The 20343-nt window shown below is 42.8% G+C and overlaps 1 protein-coding gene across 2 annotated transcripts in view; it reads left to right on the forward strand.

Moving 5' to 3' along the window:
* The window catches only part of pde1ca (phosphodiesterase 1C, calmodulin-dependent a), a 102116-nt gene that overhangs the window by 74768 nt on the left and 7005 nt on the right, over window positions 1-20343 (forward strand). The window contains exons 8-16 of one of the 2 annotated variants that reach the window (XM_031796412.1): window positions 2860-2960; window positions 3418-3546; window positions 6146-6247; window positions 9181-9301; window positions 10711-10792; window positions 10884-11004; window positions 14780-14806; window positions 19156-19331; window positions 19691-19990. In XM_031796412.1, coding sequence (XP_031652272.1) covers window positions 2860-2960; window positions 3418-3546; window positions 6146-6247; window positions 9181-9301; window positions 10711-10792; window positions 10884-11004; window positions 14780-14806; window positions 19156-19331; window positions 19691-19990 — 1159 coding nt within the window. The remainder of the gene's footprint in view (window positions 1-2859; window positions 2961-3417; window positions 3547-6145; window positions 6248-9180; window positions 9302-10710; window positions 10793-10883; window positions 11005-14779; window positions 14807-19155; window positions 19332-19690; window positions 19991-20343) is intronic. The other variant, XM_031796413.1, reaches the window with a different exon arrangement.

The following is a 20343-nucleotide window of genomic DNA, read 5'->3' on the forward strand; positions in this document are numbered from 1 at the left end:
GCAATGGCATTAGTTGGATTACATTTAGCGGTTATCCCTTGTCCTAAACAGTCAACACAAATCTTTGCCACTTTCACTTTCTTGACACACTTCAAATAAACACATCGCTTGTAGGTGACACGGGTGTCTTGGTTTCTGTTCGTTCTGCATCTTGCCTCACACATAGGCTCGCGTGGAATCTTTGAATCTTTGTTGCTGCCATGGCGCTCATATATCTCTCATGTAGCCCGTATGCTAGACTCATGTTGAAGTGTGTGTTGATAACAGCTAAATCGAGCATGTTGTAAAACGCCGCAACAGGCCAGGGTGCCATCTGATCCAAAACATCCCCACCTACTTATGAAACAAAATAGAGTAGACAACATTAGGATTATTTTCCCATAGGGAAAACAACATGTGTTATACAGAAGAGCATAATGCATTGCATAAGTTTAGCTACAGCATATTGGCCGAAGGCGATGCATATTATGTAATATTGCCCTACCTTTGGTTGTAGTGCAAAATATGATCCGTTTTTCTCTTTATTGTGTCCCTGTCGATGGCAATTGTCGGATGCATGGTGATCATGACAGAAACATTCTTTCTTGCTTTGCATTGGTATAGTGTGAGTGTTGTCTTGTCATTCTTCACCGCCGTTTTAGGAGTACAACAGCTGTGCAGGTGCCTTGTTTTGAAGAGGGAGCTCCCGTCTCGCTTTGTTCATGGTGGCGACTAGGCTTGTTTTTATTTGCTACATGACAGTGAAATGAAGAAATTGTCCAAGGTGACATTTCTCCCCTTGCCAACGTAAGGTTCCACAAGCCTCATCACCACATTTTCCAACACTCGCTCACCTGCTGTGCGATTTGGATCTTTTGCCCAAACGATGCCTTCCCATCCTTCCTGTCTCACTGTTTCATTTTGGTGGTGGCGCAACGTACACTTCTGGCTTTTTTTAGGCCTCCGGGGTGTAGGTTTAGGCTGAGGCACAGAATCAGAAGAATAATCATCATGTTATGATGAATTTATTCCCCACCATCTGAGTCGTTTTCATTCAGCTATTGTAGCAGCGCTAACGCAGCATGTGCATCCATTCATCTTGGTCTTCATACCATAGTAAATTATGCAGGCTCTCACTGTGTACTACAAGTAGGTTGAAGTAAGATAAGACTGCTTGGATTTGGTGGTCTGATAGAGGGTACATATCATTTTGAGATTATAATTTGAATATACCAACACAATAGAATGGCCCACCCTTTTCTTCATTCATAATTGGTGATTACATAATTATGGATTCTCCACTTATCCTTGCACATCAACTCACCCATTCCCCCCCTTTCTCCCCCATCATACTTTACTTCATTTATTTAATCTGTCGTTTCATGTGTGAAATTCATTTGGGTATCGTCTAGGTTCAGTTTCTAGGCAATTATCAGGGTGATTATGAACTGGCTACTTTTGGGAGAATGAGCGGAGCAGGCCATACTGTCTGTAGAGGTTCTGTTCTGTTTAGAATATTAGGATTCTAATAAGGGCCGTGTGTTATATAGATTTATTTTGGAAAAGTCAAGGATGGATGGGGGTTGATAAATACATGAATTAATGAGTTGTCAAAATGACTTGCTTGAGCGGTTCTAGTGTTAAAACTATTATTTGGATATTTTGGATGGTCAGTCCTTGCATCCATGGCTCTGTCTATGGGGAAATCTAAATGACATACTCCTTGCATCCTCTCTCCTCCTCTTCTTCTGAAAACCCATTGGGGGAGAAGGTCAAACGGGAGGGACCTCTGGCTTTCTCATCTAATGGGTTTTGAGAAGGAGACGAGGAGAGGGGAAGCAAGGAGTTTGACATTGAGATCTTCCTTATGAATCTGAGAGTGACTACAATTCTCCAGCCCATCCCTAACCTTTAAAAAAAAAATCTATTTCATCGCAGAAATATAACAACATTACTGCTACTGTTACTTCTGTTCAACATACATTTTGGAGTAATGGAAACAGTCAGGGAGAGAAACAAATCTAATATTCTTCTTGTATTACAGAACCAGGACAGCCTAGCAGAAAATGTTGCTTTGTGGGAAGGGAACTTTAATAAGTACTCAATTTAATTTATGACATTAGATGTCAAATAATGTAGGAGGACAGGCTCATTTCAATGGCAGGAATGGAGTTAATGGAACAGAGTCAAATGTGGTTTCTGTATATTTGATGCGTTTGATACCGTTCCATTTATTCCATTCCATCCATTACAATGAGCCTGTCCTCCTATAGCTCCTTCTACCAGCTTCCTCTGATGCCTCTATATGCAAACATATTCAATATTCAATTAAAGGGATACTTTGGGATTTTGGCAATGATGCCCTTTATCTACTTCCCCAGAGTCAGATGAGCCACTGGATACCATTGTTATACCTCTGTGTCCAGTTCGAAGGACGTTAGAGGTAGTTTCGCAAGCCAATGCTAAGTAACGTTAGCGCAATAACTGGATGTCTATGAGTAACTGCTAGCCTGCTAGTGAACACCCACAGACTTCCAGTCGTTGCGCTAATTGCCAAAATCCTGAAGTATCCCTTCGAAGAGTAAAAACTGTTTTGTCTGGTTTTATGTATTTGACTGGGGGAAGATTGTGAAGCTTACATAGATTTGTTTTTCTAAGGTGTGTGGCAAGCAGGCGACGTGAACATGTCACTTATGATTAACGTTACAATGCATCAGCATCAGCTTCTGAAATGTTTTTCCTCGAGTTGTTTGTTCTCCTCTAAATTGCCTTTATCACCTCTTGTGTTCCTTGTTCTACAAATTGTATCCTCTCTCTCTCTCTCTCTCTCTCTCTCTCTCTCTCTCTCTATTTCTCTCTCTTTCTCTCTCTCGTCTCTAGAACTGGCTGACTGAGCTGGAGATCTTTGCCATGATCTTTGCTGCTGCGGTCCATGATTACGAACACACAGGGACCACTAACAACTTCCATATCCAGACCAGGTAATATACTATGACAGCCGTAACACAGGCAGAAAAATAGCACTCAGTAAGGGGAGAGAAAACAGACTGGGGCAGCGAAACAGGGATGGTAAGTCATTGTTATGCATTTAGAGAGGGGATGATTAAAAACCGTGAATGGCAGTTCTATTCTAATTCCTCCTCTGCCTCGTGACGGCGACCATTGTTGAGCCTAATCCTCAAAGCACAACAAGTTCTAATTAATCGCAAAACTCTCTGACATTTCTTTAGATATGCGTTTTATTGCAAAACAGGTCAATATAAGCTACAGTGTATGTAAACTGCATGAAGTACCATATAGATCAACTCAAATGTGATGATAATAAACCATGTATTGGATTAGAGCAGGGGCTTTATATTTAACACATATGAAATATAATTACTAGAACGGACTTTCCCTATTTCTATGGTTTACCCTCTCCTAACTGTGTTGTCTCAGGTCAGGCACAGCCATCTTGTATAATGACCGTGCAGTTCTGGAGAACCACCATGTGAGTGCTGCCTACCGCCTCCTACAGGACGATGACGAGATGAACATCCTCCTCAACCTGTCCAAAGACGACTGGAGGTAGGCGAGACTCAGAGAGTTCTTGGCAAAATAGACGTTATTGTTGTATCATTTGCTAAGATGTGGTTAACATGCTTTATGTGTGTCATTGAGAAGAGGGTAAAGCAGCACAATCTGATGAGTAAAGTATTTTGCAAAACTATTTTGGACTGCATTGAAGGTTGCACTTATTAACAATAACCAACAGAATTCCAGTCAAAATAGAAGATTGGAAGAAATACTGTAGCCTACCATTACTATTTCCAACCCAACACCATTTGTTGCCTCTATCATGTACATCCTATACTGTCTGAAGATTTGATCCAGTGGAATAAGTTTTGAGGAGCAGGGAGGTTGGAGGTCACTTCAGGAATAGATATTCTGCTCTACACTATCTCTAAATAGGATAGTAATGAGAGCAAAGGAATAGAATATTGTGAGAAATACTGTAGCCAACAATTACTATAACCTATATTGCTTTACTATAGCCTACCATTCTCTAAATAAGCCAGTAAAGAAAGCATGGTGATCACTGATGATGACTGATAATGTTCTTAGCAAGCAGACTAATTAGGCTACCATATGCTACAGTTAACAAAATGGCTAGCTAGCTAGATTACTAGATTCGCCTTCTTTTTAAAACATTTTTTTTTTACAGATTGTGATTTATCCCCAATGCTCTTAAATAATAACTTCACAATCTAATATCCCTAATCTTATAACTTCATAGTTTAATTTCATAATTATGTCATTGAAAAGTAATTGCATATTTCATAATAACTCTATAGTCATGTAACACAGATCTACTAGCTACATGCTTTGCTTAACATAATTCAAATGTGTATTTTGTTTTGCAAATCATTTATTGTCATAAAACATTATGATGACGATGAACATACACTATTTCATATTCATGATATATGGCTGACTGGCAAGTGGCTTGTGTGGTTATTTTAGTACGCTATCATTATATGGTGGCTAGCTAGCTAAAGACGACCTGTGTTGCTCCTTCCCCTCCCTGACACATCTATCCCGGCTGAAGGGATGGAGTTGAGTCTGAGGGTTGGTGATGCAGCCTCTTCTCTCCTTCTATGTCTCTGCTGCACGTAAGCCTATCAGCCAACCAGACTGGATTTGATTATGTAAATCAGCATGTTAGCAGGTCACTCACGTTGTTAAACTGCTCAATTATGCTGCTGTGGCAGTGGTATTGATATTCAAACTAGCTAGGTACACTCTTAGAAAAAAGGGTTCCAAAAATGTTATTTGGCTGTCCCCATAGGAGAACCCATTTTGGTTGCAGGTAGAACTCTTTTGGGCTCCATGTAGAACCCTTTACACAGAGGGTTCTACATGGAACCCAAAAGGGTTCTACCTGGAACCAAAAGGGTTCTATCTCGAACCAAAAAAGGGTTCTCCCATGAGGACAGCTGAAGAACCCTTTTAGGTTCTAAGAATGTAGCTAGCTATACACTGAACTCGACCGGGGGCCACAGGGGGATAATTTAATGACGACTTGCAGGCAGCGGGTTCAGATCAGAAAAACAACGACAAAATTGTTTTGGGGAAATTATACCAACATACAAAAGAGCACTTTGGAGACTGGAAGTGCAAAGGGGCAGGTGCTCTGCACAGGTAGAGCATTATCTGTGTACGTGCCTGGGTGGTTGAGATGGTGTTGGCCACAGACACGGCCTGCTTCTCTCTCTAACCTAACTCTAACCTGTCTGTCTGCTCCTCTCTCAGACCTACCTCTAACCTGTCTGTCTGCTCCTCTCTCTAACCTACCTCTAACCTGTCTGTCCACTCCTCTCTCTAACCTACCTCTAACCTGTCTGTCTGCTCCTCTCTCTAACCTACCTCTAACCTGTCTGTCTGCTCCTCTCTCTAACCTACCTCTAACCTGTCTGCCTCATCCTCTCTCTAACCTACCTCTAACCTGTCTGTCCACTCCTCTCTCTAACCTACCTTTAACCTGTCTGTCCACTCCTCTCTCTAAGCTACCTCTAACCTGTCTGTCTGTCCACTCCTCTCTCTAAGCTACCTCTAACCTGTCTGTCTGCTCCTCTCTCTAACCCACCTCTAACCTGTCTGCCTCATCCTCTCTCTAACCTACCTCTAACCTGTCTGTCTGCTCCTCTCTCTAACCTACCTGTAACCTGTCTGTCCAGTCCTCTATCTAACCTACCTCTAACCTGTCTGTCTGTCTGCTCCTCTCTCTAAGCTACCTCTAACCTGTCTGTCTGCTCCTCTCTCTAAGCTACCTCTAACCTTTCTGTGTGATCCTCTCTCGAACCTACCTCTAACCTGTCTGTCCACTCCTCTCTCTAACATACCTCTAACCTGTCTGTCTGCTCCTCTCGCTAACCTACCTCTAACCTGTCTGTCCACTCCTCTCTCTAACCTACCTCTAACCTGTCTGTCTGCTCCTCTCGCTAACCTACCTCTAACCTGTCTGTCTGCGCTTCTCTCTAACCTACCTCTAACCTGTCTGCCTGTCTACTCCTCTCTCTAACCTGTCTGTCTGATCCTCTCTTTTATCTACCTCTACCAAGTCTGTCCATCTGTCTGTCTGTCTGATCCTCTCTCTAAAATGTCTATATGTCTCCCCCTCTCATAGAGAGCTACGGGCGCTGGTGGTAGAAATGGTCCTGGCCACGGACATGTCCTGTCACTTCCAACAGATCAAGGCCATGAAGAACTTCCTCCAGCAGCCAGAGGCGTGAGTGACTCTTATTTAGCTCTATAATTATCTAGACCAATATATCTAAAATAGCATCCTGTTCACTATAGTAGACTATAGTGCCAGTTCAGATAACTCCCCACACATTTGTCCTAAACCATAGCCAGCCCTACCATAAATGCACTAATTGATACCAAAAATACAATAACCCCAAGCTGCTGTCTCTCTGATCAAATATCCAAAAGACCAATATTGCTGAGACATGTTTGTTGTTTTCTTAGACTTCTGTTGACTTCTGTTATAGTCTCTCTGGACTTGTTCCTTGCAATCTTCTCTGCTTCTCTGCTTGGTTGAAAGAATGACGCTGGAAGGGATGGCTGCCGTTTTACGGGCTCCTAACCAACTGTGCTATTTTGTTTGTTTTTTTTGCGTTGTTTGTTACTTATTTTGTACATAATGTTGCTGCTACCATCTTTTATGATGAAAATAACTTCTGGACATCAGAACAACGATTACTCACCTTGAACTGGACGAAGAGCTTTTCTTTAACGAGTCCGATGCGAACGGGCCCAAATCCCAGTAATTTGCGTGAAGAAAAGATGGGGAAAAAGTGGGCAGAGGTCTGGCTGCCTTCTGAGAATTCATACAAGAGTGAGTAAACCTCCACTACCATCCGTTCTATTGGCCAATGTGCAATCACTGGAAAACAAAATGGATGATATACGATCAAGCCTATCCTACCAACAGGAAAATAAAAACTGAAATATCTTATGTTTCATCGAGTCGTGGCTGAACGACGACGCGGATAATATAGAGCTGGCGGGATTTCCCATGCATCGGCAGGACAGAGAAGCTACGTCTGGTAAGATGAGGAGCGGGGGTGTGTATCTATTTGACAATAACAGCTGGTGCGCGATGTCTAATATTAAAGAGGTCTCAAGGTATTGCTCGCCTGAGGTAGAGTACCTTATGATAAGCTGTTAAGCAAACAAGAAAGTGCTCATCCAGAAGCGGCGCTCCTAGTGGCAGGGACCTAATGCAGGCAAACTTAAATAAATTTTTACCTCATTTGTACCTGCATGTCACATGTGCAACCAGAGGAAAAAAACCTCTAGACCACCTTTACTACACACAGAGACGCATACAAAGTTCTCCCTCGCCCTGCATTTGGCAAATCTGACCATAATTCTATCCTCCTGATTCCTGCTTACAAGCAAAAACTAAAGCAGGAAGTACCAGTGACTCGCTCAATACGAAAGAGGTCAGATGACGCGGATGCTATGCTACAGGACAGTTTTGCTAGCACAGACAGAAATATGTTCCAGGATTCATCCAATGGCATTGGGGAGTATACCAACTCAGTCATCGATGACGTCGTCCCCACAGTGACCGTACGTACATATCCCAACCAGAAGCTATGGCTTACAGGCAACATCCGCATTGAGCTATCGGAACATTAATCCAGACGCTTGTAAGAAATCGCGCTACGCCCTCAGACGAACCATCAAGCAGGCAAAGCGTCAATACAGGATTAAGATTGAATCCTACTACACCGGCTCTGATGCTCGTCAGATGTGGCAGGGCTTGAAAACTATTACGGAATACAGAGGGAAACCCAGCTGCGAGCTGCCCAGTAATGCAAGCCTACCAGACAAGCTAAATGCCCTGAGGCAGGCAACGCTGAAGCATGCATGAGAGCACCAGCTGTTCCGGACGACTGTGTGATAACGCTCTCGGCAGCCAATGTGAGCAAAGACCTTTAAACAGTTCAACATTCACAAAGCCGCGGGGCTAGACGTATTACCAGGACATGTACTCAAAGCATACGAACTGGACGAACTGGCAAGTGTCTTCATTGTCATTTTCAACCTCTCTCTGACAAAGTTTGTAATACCTACATGTTTCAAGCAGACCACCACAGTCCCTGTGCCCAAGGAAGCGAAGGTAACCTGCCTAACTTATTACCATTAGCACTTATGTCGGGAGCCATGAAGCGCTTTGAAAGGCTGGTTATGGCTCACATCAACAGCATCATCCCAAATACCCTAGATGCACTCCAATTTGCATACTGTGCCAACAGATGATGTAATCTCAATTGCACTCCACACTGCCCTTTCCAACCTGGACAAAAGGAACACCTATGTGAGAATGCTATTCATTGACTACAGCTCAGCGTTCAACACCATAGCACCCACAAAGCATATCACTAAGCTAAAGACCCTGGGACTAAACACCTCTCTCTGCAACTGGATCCTAGACTTCCTAATGGGCCGCCCCCAGGTGGTAAAGGGTAGGCAACAACACGTCTGCCTCGCTGATCCTCAACACTGGGGCACCTCAGGTGTGCGTGCTTAGTCCCCTCCTGTACTCCCTGTTCACCCATGACTGTGGCCCACTGCATCACTGGGGCCAAGCTTTCTGCCACCCAGGACCTATATACTAGAGGAAAGTCCAAAAAATGGTCAAAGACTCCAGTCACCCAAGTCATAGACTCTTCTCTCTGCTACCGCACGGCAAGCAGTACCGGAGCGCCAAGTCTAGGACCAAAAGGCTCTTTAACAGCTTCTACCCCCAAGCCATAACAGTGCTGAACAATTAATCAAATGACCACCCGGATTATTTACATTGACCCCCACATTTGTTTTTACACTGCTGCTACTCTCTGTTTATTATCTATGCATAGTCACTTTACCCCTACCTACATGTACAAATGACCTTGACTAACCTGTATCCCTGCACTTTGACTCGGTACTGGTACCCCCTGTCTATGGCCTAGTTATTGTTATTTTATTCTGTTACTTTTATTGTTTTGTACTTCGTTTATTTGGTCAATATTTTCTTAAACCCTTTCTTGAACTGCATTGTTGGTTAAGGGCTTGTAAGTAAGCATTTCACGTTAAGGTCTGTTGTATTTGGCGCACGTGACAAAGTTTGATTTGATTTAATTTGCTCTACATTGTTTTCCTCTGTAGGATTCTCAAGCCCAAGGCCTTATCACTGATTTTGCACACAGCTGACATCAGCCACCCGGCAAAGAACTGGGATCTGCACCACAGGTGGACCACATCACTCCTGGAAGAGTTTTTCAGACAGGTCAGTCTATACTAACCCCTTAAACCAGATCTCTAACCCCTGACCCATAACACCTAAAACGTCACCCTAAACCCTAACCACCACTTGGGCACCATTAAGAATGCTGATATAGATCAGAGGTACTGAGATACTTCATGAATGTGGACCCTGGTCAGATAGTTGTGGGACAAGGTCCAGTGTACCAAATCTGATACGTAGTGCTGGCATCTTCCTAATCCTACTACCTTCCCAAATAAAACAGTGTGATGATCCCACTATTTGAATCCTAATCAGTCTGGTTTTCATTCCTTCCTTGCTCAACACTAATCCCATGAATCTGATACTAGCCTACCACTCCTCTCGCAAGACAAGAAGCAGATCTCCAAATAGTGAAACGTGAAAAATCTGCACTTCTGAATGTCACATTGTCGAGTCATTATTTATAAGAGATATTGGACAGTAATTTCACAAGGTATTTCACAAGGATCCAATTTCTTTAAACAAAAGGAGGATATTACTCTTTATGAATTGCATAAATTACATCTGTCATCATTATGAATATAAAGTGACAATGAGTAATATAGCTGTTCTTGAAAATTCTAAATATATTTTAAAAAATGGAATACATTATAAAATTGCATTGGATATTAACAAGGGCATGAAGAAATTTACCCGGAGTCAACCAACAGAGAATCCGATTCCAATTTTATTTTAGGTGTGATTTTAAAGTAGGGATATCCTCCCCATTACCATTACATGCTAATTAACACCACACTCTGTTCTGTGAAAATGTAATTAGCTGGTAGAATGTGGTCTCTTTCTAGAATTTGAAAAATTCTGCGTCCCATAGGCCTCTGATCAAAAGTAGTGCACTCCATAGGGAACAAGAGGGTGCTATTTGGAACGAAGCCATGGTGAAATGTAATCAGTTCATTCCCAGGTGCTGTTCCACTAATCATATTAATAGAAATGTCAAGTATAATGAATGACCAGGACATACCAATATTTTTTTTACCATACATAGATTTCCTTTTCTTAAATTGGCTCCTTTGATGTTGTTCTGTTCAGCCCAACTGACAAGGTTGATCAATAGGGGAAGACATCAGTACTGGGAGGTAGAAGTTGTTGTTTTTTCGCTGCTGAGGCCAGTAATAAATACCCTCTACTTAGGGTTGCAAAGTTCCCCAAAATTACCAAGTTTTCCAGAAGTAATGGTAAGAGAATTCTGGATTCACTGCTTATTCCCTTCTGACTCCGGAAATCTTCCAACAGGGATTTCTGGAAAACCTGGTAATTTTGGGAAACTTACTGGAATTGTGGAAAGCATACCTCTACCCAATCTCTTTGGTATGAAGTACACTTATGCTGTGAGGGACTTCATTCCTCCATACATAAAGACTCTGTTCACTGTTGTCATGTTGTGTTCTCAGGGGGATAAAGAAGCAGAGCTGGGCCTGCCCTTCTCTCCTCTGTGTGACCGAAAGTCAACCATGGTGGCCCAGTCTCAAATTGGTGAGTCAGTGTATAGATAGATAGATAGAGAGATAGATAGATAGATAGATTGATAGATCTCAGTGGTTCTATATGTCTCTCATTCCCTCAGGATTTATTGATTTCATCGTGGAGCCCACATTCACAGTCCTCTCAGACATGACAGAGAAGATTGTGACGCCACTGATCGACGAGGCGTCTCGTTCCGGCCTGGCTGGGTTCAGACGCTCCAGGTGACATTGTCAACACACTGACCTTATTACACACACACACACGCATGCATGCACACACACGTACTCACACATACTGTACACACACATTCCAAAATGTGATATATCAATTTCTTGAAATGTTTGTAAATTAACGTGAACACACATCTTGTGAAACAGATAGAGCTATTATTTGTTCATCTTACCATCACATGGGCTAGAGAGAAGACAACGGTGATTTTGTTTCAAAGATATTGCAAGGTAATTTTATTTTAGAGAGACAAATAATCATGTTTTGTGGCAAAACGTTATGTATCCAGAGGTAAATAAATGCTATGTATCCAGAGGTAAATAAAAGCTATGTATCCAGAGGTAAATAAACGCTATGTATCCAGAGGTAAATAAACGCTATGTATCCAGAGGTAAATAAACGCTATGTATCCAGAGGTAAATAAACGCTATGTATCCAGAGGTAAATAAACGCTATGTATCCAGAGGTAAATAAACGCTATGTATCCAGAGGTAAATAAACGCTATGTATCCAGAGGTAAATAAACGCTATGTATCCAGAGGTAAATAAACGCTATGTATCCAGAGGTAAATAAACGCTATGTATCCAGAGGTAAATAAACGTTATGTATCCAGAGGTAAATAAATGTTATACAGCAGAGCTCTAATAGAAAAGATATCCAGATTGGGTTTTAAACAGTTACGTGTAATAAATTATCAATGAACAAATAAATAAATATAAAAATAATCTATTTGTTTCAACTGTATTGTGTCTATCACATAGCCGATATATTGTATCCAGAGGGTGAACAATGTGTGTTTTCTTTTTGGGACATTTAAGCAACTAGAATTTGTAACTGTCATGTAGGCTAAATGCATCATAATGCTCATTCTGTTAATGGGAGCTAACATAGCTGCCATATACTGTAATGTTGTAGCAAAGATTTTCATAACCAACCCAAGATAGACCCCAGCCTGTCGTTTCCAATGGGAGCAAATTAATCATAGTGGGCATAACAAGGAGGTGGGCAGAGCCAAGCACAAGCTAGCGAGAGCCTATTGGCCGTTCTAGCATGTATTTGCATATTTCCATTAGGGAATGTTTACTCTATGAAGTGCACGTGTGGAATAACTAAATTCGCCCTTGCACTCCCTCTAAACAGTGCAACTTTTAGAAACTTTGCTAAAGGGTAAAGTCCACAAAACTTAGTCTACTGTTCGTAGCAGATTTTAGTTTTGGAAACAGAAAACTGTATTGAGATCAAATGTTTCATTGATGAGAAAATTAGCAGAATGTTGGCCAAAATCCATCTTGCTCCGTCTTCTCGCACAGCCACTGCCGGCCACTGGGTTTCTTCTCACCACCATATTTGGAAATGAGTGGAAACACCAACCAGATGCTTCACATTTATACATCTGGTGAAATATCTGTCTCATTGTTCTATCTGTGGTTGTAGTGTCGTGTAAATGCATAATAATGCAGAAACCTCAATGTCCCAACTCTCATGAAACTCTAAACAGATGGTACTGAATGTAACACATTTTGGTCAGAAACTGTGCTGGATATCATGTTTTACAAAAAAAACCTATCTAAAGTCTAAATCTAAATCTAAAGTAGACGTTTTAAAGCATGACAACAGCCATAACTCATACACACTGAAAGGGACCCATGTACATTTATTTCAGAATTTAAAAAAAATTGCAAATGTAAAAAATGTGTGTTTATTATGTTTTGGAATCAAACCCTTCATATTTACCCTGTGCATCACGTGTATTGATTGGTCTAGTGAGTGATGATGATACACTGCAGGTGAATCATACTGATGTTATCTAGAGTGCAACCAAGCAGACAGATGTGAAGATGACATGCTCATCAAACGTCTTGGCGAATCTATAACATCATTTAAAATCTCATCCTTTATATGACTCCTAGGGAGATGAAATAAACATGGAGAAACATACATTGACACATCAGAGACTGGGCTGTTCTTTAGATACACGGTGCATCCCAAATTCCACTCGATTCGCTACATACTGTGTAGTGCACTAGTTTTGATCTGAGCCCTATGGGCCCTGGTAAAAAAGTAATGCACTATGTAGGGAATAAGGTGCTATTTGGGATGTGGACGCAGTGATGCTCTAAAAATAACAAGCCGGGGGTCCTCCAGTCGTCTGTCTAATGATAACTAAATGAAGCTGAACAACATGTCAGCTGGTATGAGTAATTATAATCTAATTTCCTGCCCGAGGCTCTATGGCTGTGTCTCCACTGACTGGTCTCTGTCACGTATGGCTGTGTGTGCGTGCGCGTGCGCGTGTGTAAGTGGCTGAAAATAATAAAATAAAATACTTCTCGTCATGCAAGATACACTAGTAGTCCTATGGCTGTACACATCAGCTGTAGTTTCCTGGAATGAATTACTCCTTTTCATCTCTGTTTTAGTCAGTCTGAGTGAGACACACTAAGAGTCAACAGACAGTGTTGTCAGTTAGAATAGAGTAAATGGTCTGGGATAATACGTCCATGGTGACTAGTTGACAGCCAGTGTCTGGTGGTTGAAGGGTACAGGCTGATTGTAGCACTTAGTAATCTCTCCATTCTCTTTATTCCCTTTATTCTGCTCTTTAATGGTCATCCATTATGGACCATGTTGCTGTAGTTTTTATCATGCAAACACTACATTGTGCCATTTATTCACACACTGATGAGCTTCATACTGAGTCCAGATCAGCTCTTAAAGGCCCAGTGCAGTCCAAAACATAATTTGGCTCTGTTTTATAGACACCACCGGCCAGTTTAATAGGTACACCTATCTGAAATGCCCAGGAGGGCGTCCGTTTCTCAGATACTGGATCTGGCGTGCCTGGCACCGATGATCTTACCACGCTCAAAGTTGCTTAGGTCACTCGTTTGCCCGTTCTAATGTTCAATCGAACAGTAACTGGATGCGATCCATTTTCGTGAACGTGTTGTGTACCTAATAAACTGGCCACACTATGTGGTTGGAATAATACTGTTAAATTGTGAATATGATAATAATGCTCTTTTAGTGTAAGACCTGTTTGAAAAGACAGCCTGAAATCTCTTCCTGTTTTTGTGGGATAGAGTTATGGCCCGCCTGGTGACATTACCAGGCTGTTCATGTGTAAATAGAGCAATAATTTGAGCCTTTATTTAACTAGGCATGTCAGTTAAGAACAAATTCTTATTTACAATGATTGTCTATTGGGGAAGAGTGGGTTAACTGCATTGTTCAAGGGCAGAATAACCTTGTCAGCTCAGGGATTTGATCCAGCAACCTTTTGGTTACAAGCCCAATGCTCTAACCACTAGGCTACCTGCCCCCCCAAAGAAAGAAAGTTCCAAAGCGCTCTGCCAATAAAAGCTAGTTTGAAGTTTTACCCTCCCCACTGAGACAACTCCCAGACAGTCATAGCAAAATTCTTGCTTGAGAAATTGCTCTCAGCTAAGAAGCTAATTTTGATGTATTTTTTTACCATTTTAATTGAAAACAAAAACAGCTGCACTGGACCTTTAACATTATCACCAGTGTCCTTTGATGGGCCTGATACTTAGCCCAGGTCAGCTCTGAACATTTCCATAGGCTCTAAAGACACGAGGATCAGTTTTAACACGCGTGTTCAGGCACACACCACTTCCACCGCACGTGTGTAAATAACTCATATAATGACTTATATTTCTTTATGTGCCTCTTCTTTTTTACTGGATGCCTTGTGTTATCTTTCTTACTAGATTTTTTATTTCATATTTCTTTATATTTCTTTTTAGTTGCTGTACTGAGAGGAGAGCTGGCAAGTAAGCATTTCATTGTACTTTGATTTGATTAGACAATAACACAAATGTTCTTTCACACTTGCTTGCACACACACACACACACACACACACACACACACACACACACACACACACACACACACACACACACACACACACACACACACACACACACACACACACACACACACACACACACACACACACACACACACACACACACACACACACACACACAGTCTTGTACAACTAACCTTGTGGGGACTCACAATTCAATCCCATTCAAAATCCTATTTTCCCAAACCCCTAACCCATATCCTTACCCTAACCCTAACCTTGACCCTAACCTTAACTCGAAAACCCAACCTTAACTCTAACCCGGAAGAACATTTTCTATTGGCGGTGGAGGAAATGGCTGCCGTTTTACAAGCTCCTGACCAATTGTGCTATTGTGTGTGTTTTTTAAAAGTTATTTGTAACTTATTTTGAACATAATGTTTCTGCCACTGTCTCTTATGACCGAAAAGAGCTTCTGGATATCAGAACAGTGACTCACCTCGTACTGGACGAAGATGTTTTGTTAACGAGTCGGACAGGAAGCATTTACTTCCGACACCGGACAGGGCACAAATCCCATTCGCATGAAGAACAAATGGAGATATAGGGGACGTAGCTCGCGGTGCAATGTTAGAATCCGACGGCGAGTGGGTAACCCGCCTCTACCTTCCGTACTATTATCTAACGTACAATAATTGGATAAAACACTGGATGAGCTCCGATCAAGACTATCCTAACAAAGAGACATTATAAACTATAATATCTTATGTTTCACCGAGTCGTGGATGAACGACGACATGGATAACGTACAGCTGGCTGGGTTTTTGGTCCATCGGCAAGATAGAACAGCTGCCTCCTGTAAGACAAGGGGTGGAGGTCTGTGTCTATTTGTCAATAACAGCAGGTGCACGAAATCTAATATTAAGGAAGTCTCTAGAATTTGCTTGCCTGAGGTAAAATATCTCATGATAAGCTGTAGACCACACTATTTACCAAGAGACTTTTCATTAATATTTTTCATAGCTGTCTAATTACCACCACAAAACGATGCTGGCACTAAGACCGCACTCAACGAGCTGTATAAGACATAAGCAAACAAGAAAATGCTCATCCAGAGGCGGCGCTCCTACTGGCCGGGGACTTTAATGCATGGTAACTTAAATCCGTTTTACCTCGTTTCTATCTGCATAGACAATCTGCATATTGTGTGTGCAGCCAGAGGGGAAAATCCCCCCACCTTTACTCCACACACAGAGATGCGTAGAAAGCTCTCCCTCGCCCTCCATTTTGCAAATCTGACCATAACTCTATTAACCTGATTCTTGCTTACAAGAAAAATCTAAAGCAGGAAGTAACAGTAATTCACTTAATATGGAAGTGGTCAAATGAATCAGAAGCTAAGCTACAGGACTGTTTTGCTAGCACAGACTTGAATATGTTCCGGGATTCTTCCGATGGCATTGAGGAGTACACCACATCAATCACCGGCTTCATTAATAAGTGCATCGATGACGTCCTCACCACAGTGACGTACGCACATACCCCAACCAGAAGCCATGTATTAGACGCAACATCCACACTGAGCTGAAGGGTAGAGCTGACGCTTTCAAGGAGCCGGAGTCTAACCCAGACACTTGTAAAAAATCCTGCTATGCCCTCCAACGAACCATCAAACAGGCAAAGCATCAATACAGGACTAAGATTGAATCCTACTACACTGGCTCCGACACTCTTCGGATATGGCAGGGCTTGGAAACAATTACGGGCTACAAAGGGAAGCACAGCCGCGAGCTAACCAGTGACACAAGCCTACCAGATTAGCTAAACGACCTCTATGTTCGCTTTGAGGAAAACAAAACTGAAGCATGCATGAAAGCACCAGCTGTTCCGGACGACTGTGTGATCACGCTCTCCGTAGCCGATATAAGTAAGACCTTTAAACAGGTCAACATTCGCAGGGCCGCAGGGCCAGACAGATTACCAGGACATGTACTCAGAGCATGCGCTGATCAACTGGCAAGTGTCTACACTGACATTTTCAACCTCTCCCTGACCGAGTCTGTAACATGTTTCAAGCAGACCACCATAGTCCCTGTGCCCAAGAACACCAAGGTAACGTGTCTAAATGATTACCGACCCATAGCACTCACGCCTGTAGCCATGAAGTGCTTTGAAAGGCTGGTCATCATCAACACATCAACACAATTATCTCTAGACCCAGTCCAATTTGCATACCGCCCCAGCAGATCCACAGATGAAGCAATCTCTGTTCCAATCCACACTGCCCCTTCCCACCTGGACAAAAGGAACACCTAAGTGAGAATGCTACTCATTGACTACAGCTCAGCATGGGCCGCCCCCAGGTGGTAAGTGTAGGTAACAACACTTCTGCCACGCTGATCCTCAACACTGGGGCCCATCAGGGGTGCGTGCTCAGTCCCCTCCTGTACTCCCTGTTTACCCAGGATTGCATGGCCAAGCACGACTCCAACACCATCATTAAGTTTGCCGACGACACAACAATGACACAGCCTATAGGGAAGAGGTCAGAGCCTGGCAGTGTGGTGCCAGGATAACAACCTCTCCCTCAATATGATCAAGACAAAGGAGATGATCGTGGACTACAGGAAAAGGAGGGCCGAGCATGCCCCTATTCTCATCAGCGGGGCTGTAGTGGAGCAAGTTGAGAGCTTCAAGTTCCTTGGTTTCCATATCACCAACAAACTCTCATGGCCCAAACACACCAAGACAGTCGTGAAAAGGGCACAACAAGGCCTATTCCCCCTCAGGAGGCTGAACATTTTTGGCATGGGTCATCAGATCCATAAAAAGTTCTACAGCTGCACCATCAAGTTGCATCACCGCCTGGTATGGCAACTGCTCAGCCGCCGACCGCAAGGCACTACAAGGGTAGTTACCTCTATCTACATGTACATATGACCTCAATTACCTTGACTAACCTGTGCCTCTGCACATTGACTCTGTACCGGTACCCGCTGTATATAGACTCGCTACTGTTATTTTATTGTTGCTCTTTAGTTATTTGTTATTTTTGTAAACACTTATTTTTCTTAAAACTGCATTGTTGGTTAAGGGCTTGTAAGTAAGCATTTCACTGTAAGGTCTACCTGTTGTATTCGGCACATGTGACAAATAAAATATTATTTGATTTGAAACCTAACCCTAATTCCTAAATCTAACCCTAAAACTAACCTTAGCTCCTAAACCTGACCTTAAACCTAATTCTAACACTAATTCTAACCTTAACCCTAAACCTCAGAGAAATAGTATTTGACCTTGTGGGGACCAACAAAATCTCCCGAGGTGGTCACATTTTTGTTTGCTTATTATTTTTGTGGGGACTTCTGGTCCCCTCAAGTATAGTTAAACACATCCCCCCACACACACAAATAGGCCTGACAACATCAGCTGGGATCAACAACTGTCCTGCTGTTACATCAACAAAGTCATGCATCATCATCAACAGACTAGAAGGATTATAAACATTACTTGGAACGCTCATCCATCCCTCCCTCCAACTTCCTCCTCACCCCTGATTTGTCTCTTTCTCCCTGTCTCTCTCTCTCTCTCTCTCTCTCTCTCTCTCTCTCTCTCTTTCTCTCTCTCTCTCTCTCCCTTCTCCGAGGCATATCTGGATAAAGAGTCTTAAACACTTCCTCACTTTCTTTCTCTGTCATACACAAACAGTCATACACACACACACACACACGCAAACAGACACACACTAACACACACACACGCACATTAGTTGTAAAGTGGTTGTAATGACGTCATTCCAACCAGCTTTGCCCGCTAGACACACACTTGCAGATCGTGTTTGCAAACAGACACATCTGTCCACCTCCTCTTCTTACCCCAGCCTCTGCAACCCAGTCCATCTGTCTATGTATATAATGCTCATTATACACACACAGGGTGATTATAGTGGTACTAGAATCACTGGGCTGTAAACCCTCATTTCGTCAATGTCTCAAATTGAGGTTTTTCAGTTCAGAGATCCATTAAGCATGGCTGTGATGTCCAATCACATGTTCAATATAATCCCTCTGTAGAATCTCAATAGATTCTCAGTAGTTCAATCCGTTGTTTGGTGTATGACAGGTCAGTCAGAGAAGTGTGCCACAGTGGTGGGTTCAATTCCCGCAGGGATCATATCCAATGTATGCAACCACTGTTCTGAGGTTTAAGTCACTGTGGAATCAAGTGTTTGCTGTGGCCATATTCCCAGTAGGTATGTACGGTGTGTGTTACAGGCCAGGTGAATGATATTCTTTGTCTCTCTTTGTATACAGTCTAAACAGTATTCCAGTGGGGGATGGGAAGCGGTCCAGTGTGATCAGCACAGGCTCAGAGGGCAGCGGAACAGTCAACTGTTCCCCGGGAACCATCGAACATAAGGGCTTCAAGGCCACCTGGAACGAAGAGGTGCACCAGAACAGAGAGAAATGGAAGACCCAGGCTGCTAAAGGTACACTGGGGCTAGGGCCCCTCAACCCCTCACAGGGAAGGGTCTGGCAGGGTTGGTGGGTTGGGGGAGTAGGGTATGAGACAGAATGAGGAGGATGAGAAGGCAGGGGAGGGCTTGTCAGGGTGGGTTTGGTCCTGGAACAAAGAGGTGCACCAGAACCGAGAGAAATGGAGACCCAGGAGGCTAATGGTAAAGCAAATCAAAAAGATAGGTGGGTTATGGGAATGATCAGTCCAAGAAGATCCAAGCAGCTATTAGACACCCTACGCAGGATAGGGCTTGGTTGGGGGTTCAGTGGGTTAGGGAGTAGGTGGAGTAGGTCTCTTTCACACATACAAAATAAGTTTTTGTTCTGACAGATCTGGAGGAGAAAACCAAAAGGGAAGCAGAGGAGAAGGCTTCGCAGGAGGAGACAGAGCCTGGAACGACAGAAGAGAAGGAAGAAAAGAAAGAGGGAGATGAGGAAGGTACACAAGCAGAGGGAGAGAAAAAGGAAGTGGTGGAGGAAGTGCCCAAAGAGGAGGAAGGGAATAAGGACCCAGGGGGGGCCGTCGGGACCACAACAACATCAGGACCGGGCCCGGGGCTGAATCACTTGGACCCCAAGGAGCCTGAAACCAGCAGCACCAGCACAGAGAAAAACCAGCAAGTGCAAAACGGTACGTTTTAGTTTACAGTCAGTTACAGGCTCCTACAGATATGCTCTCCATTTATAATTTATAATACTTGGTTTAAAGAAGTTGTGAACAGCATCTACTTAAAGTGCCAAGTAGTGATTAGAATATGGTGGACCGTAAATTTGAGTCAGTTTGTCTGGTGGTCTTCTTGGTGCTCTCAAACTGTTGTTGCTATTGCTTCAGAAATGGTAGTGGAAGATTATGTCTTTGCTGAATCCTTGGCTGCTCTCCTGATGATTTTGTTGTAAAAGAGTGCCCTCTGCTGGTCAATTATGCATGTAAAATGATTTTGAAATTGCATTTTGAAACTGTTATCATATCCTCAGTGGTGTCAA

Source organism: Oncorhynchus kisutch, linkage group LG18, assembly GCF_002021735.2.
Source record: "Oncorhynchus kisutch isolate 150728-3 linkage group LG18, Okis_V2, whole genome shotgun sequence".
NCBI classification, from domain to species: Eukaryota; Metazoa; Chordata; class Actinopteri; order Salmoniformes; family Salmonidae; genus Oncorhynchus; species Oncorhynchus kisutch.